The following is a 2,636-nucleotide window of genomic DNA, read 5'->3' as shown; positions in this document are numbered from 1 at the left end:
TCAAAAAAAAAAAAAAAAAAAAAAAAAAACTAGCTAGTAGCTACTCCCTATAAATACGTAGTGACCACATGCATGCATCTTCAATCACAGAGCATCAGAAATCATTTCAGTATCAAAATATCATAAAAAGTAAACATGGTAGCCATCTTTCTATATTTGTCTCTCACTCTTCTCATCTTTCTTGTTGCTATCAAGCTCATCGTCAAAATAAGAACTACTCGACGAAAACACCTCCCACTTAGCCCACCTTCTCTTCCAATTATAGGCCATCTCCATATCATTAAAAAACCACTCCACCGTACTTTCCATGCTCTCTCACAAAAATATGGTCAAATATTCTCACTCAAATTTGGTTCACAACTTGTGGTCATTGTGTCATCCCCATCAGCAGTTGAAGAATGCTTCACAAAGAATGACATTGTATTAGCTAACCGTCCTCCCTTCCTATTAGGCAAGCACCCTGGCTACAACAACACCACCTTATCACAATCCTCATATGGCGATCATTGGCGCAACCTCCGCCGCATTAGTACCCTTGAAATCTTCTCAAACAATCGCCTCAACATGTTCTCAGGCATCCGAAGGGACGAGATGAAGCACTTGCTACAAAACTTGTCACGCAATTCTTGCCTCGGTTTCGCCAAGGTGGAACTACAATCAATACTCTTGGAGATGACATTTAACAGCATAATGAGAATGGTGGCAGGCAAACGGTACTACAAGTACGGTGAGGACGTGAAGGACAAGGAAGAAGCGAGACAGTTTAGGCAAATAATAAAAGAGATAACAAGGTTAGGAGGGGCATCAAATCCAGCGGAGTTTGTACCCATCTTGCGGTGGATGGATTATAAAGGTTTGGAGAAGAAGTTGAAGAGTCTCTCCAAGAGGACGGATGAGCTCTTGCAAGCACTTATTGATGAGCAAAGGCATAAGGAGGAAGAGGGTAACACTATGATTGACCATATGCTTTCTTTGCAAAAATCGCAGCCAGACTACTACACAGACCAACTCATCAAGGGGCTTATATTGGTAAGTGCACTCAATAGTGCTTCATGTCTTATTGAGAAAACTAGGTAATCAAGGTTTTTTTTTTTTTTTTTTTGATTCTTGCATCTGAAAAAGCAGTCATGCAATTAAAAAGTGACATCTTAGTAGCTTCATTGGAATTGTTGTCTAGTGTGAAAAAGTGACATTCTTAGGATTTGTTTGGCTCTAAATTAAAAACACAATTTATTTTCCTATTTAATTTATTTTTGCAATTATTTATGGGTCTCACTTCATTATTTTAGCTAATTTTTACATTTATCTACACTATTTTCAACAAAAAAATTTCAGTTTCAGCAAAATAAGCGGATCCCAAACAGATCCTTAGTACCAAAAAAAAAAAAAAAAAAAAAAAAATCCACAATAACATAAGACTAACTAGTTACGTACAGTTTATCAAATAAAACTAGTTACATACATATCATAATCATTAAATGTCCCATAACATATATAAACAAAACGTTTTTATTTAATATATTATTGTTCTATTTTAAACACCTTGTGTATAATGCACAGGTATTGTTATCAGCTGGGACTGATACATCAGCAGTCACAGTAGAATGGGCAATGACTAATCTACTGAATCATCCTAATATATTGAAGAAGGCTAGAGATGAGATAGATAGTCAAATTGGAGAAGAGAAATTGATTGAGGAATCAGATGTTTCCAAATTACACTACCTTCAAAGTATTATCTTAGAAACCCTTCGATTATATCCAGCAACACCATTGTTAGTACCCCATATGTCCTCCGCTGATTGCACCATTGAAGGATATGATGTACCGAGTGGCACAATGTTATTAGTCAATGCATGGGCCATACATAGAGATCCTAAGGTGTGGGATGATGCAACTAGTTTTAAGCCTGAGAGGTTTGAAAATGGTGAGGTTAATGGACATAAGCTAATGCCATTTGGGATTGGGAGGAGGACTTGTCCTGGGGCGAGCCTTGCCCAACGTATAGTGAGCCTGACTTTGGGTTCGTTGATTCAAAGTTTTGAGTGGGAAAGAGTTACTACAAAAGAAGTTGACATAGATGAAGGTAGTGGGATCACTATGCCTAAAGCCATGCCATTGGAGGCCATGTGCAAAGCACACCCAATCATGCATAAGCTTCTTTCTAAGTCGATGGATGATGTTTGAACAATCTCCTTGAGTTATTTTTTAGAGACTTGCTTAGTTATTTGTAGATAATTTTAATCATTTAATAAACTAAAATAAAAAATTACATATTCAATTTGAAAATTGAATTATTGTATCTATATAAAGTTGTATTCTTTTTTGTTTATTTTTGGTGTGGTGTTGTATTTTTTTGGCTTGTACAGGATAGTGATTTGTATTTGTGTTTAAGGAATAAGAAAGGATTTGGATCATTTTACTTTTCATTTCCAAATTCTTATGTTAAATTAGGATATTTTGTTATAGGATATAAATAAATCTGTTAGGTTTCAAAGGCTTAGGATTTAATGTATTTAGAAATCTAATATGTATTGTTGGCAAACCATGATCAAAACAAGTTATTTAGTCTTGTTTAGATGTACTCAAAGTTGTGCTGTTTATGTAAATTTGGAATCGAGATGATGCAGAATTCA

The 2,636-nt window shown here is 35.5% G+C and overlaps 1 protein-coding gene across 1 annotated transcript; it reads left to right on the top strand.

Moving 5' to 3' along the window:
• Positions 1 to 96: 96 nt before the first annotated feature.
• Positions 97 to 2,326, top strand: LOC136061179 (cytochrome P450 81E8-like). The gene is made up of 2 exons (XM_065768821.1): positions 97 to 1,029; positions 1,561 to 2,326. The coding sequence occupies exons 1-2, from the start codon at positions 136 to 138 to the stop codon at positions 2,185 to 2,187; spliced, it is 1,521 nt and encodes a 506-aa protein (XP_065624893.1). The 5' UTR covers positions 97 to 135; the 3' UTR covers positions 2,188 to 2,326.
• Positions 2,327 to 2,636: the final 310 nt, after the last annotated feature.

Source organism: Quercus suber, unplaced genomic scaffold (genome assembly GCF_002906115.3).
Source record: "Quercus suber isolate HL8 unplaced genomic scaffold, Cork oak 2.0 scaffold_1000, whole genome shotgun sequence".
Classification (NCBI taxonomy): domain Eukaryota; kingdom Viridiplantae; phylum Streptophyta; class Magnoliopsida; order Fagales; family Fagaceae; genus Quercus; species Quercus suber.
The sequence above is the reverse complement of the archived record's forward strand: the minus strand, read 5'-3'. Positions and strand labels throughout refer to the sequence as shown.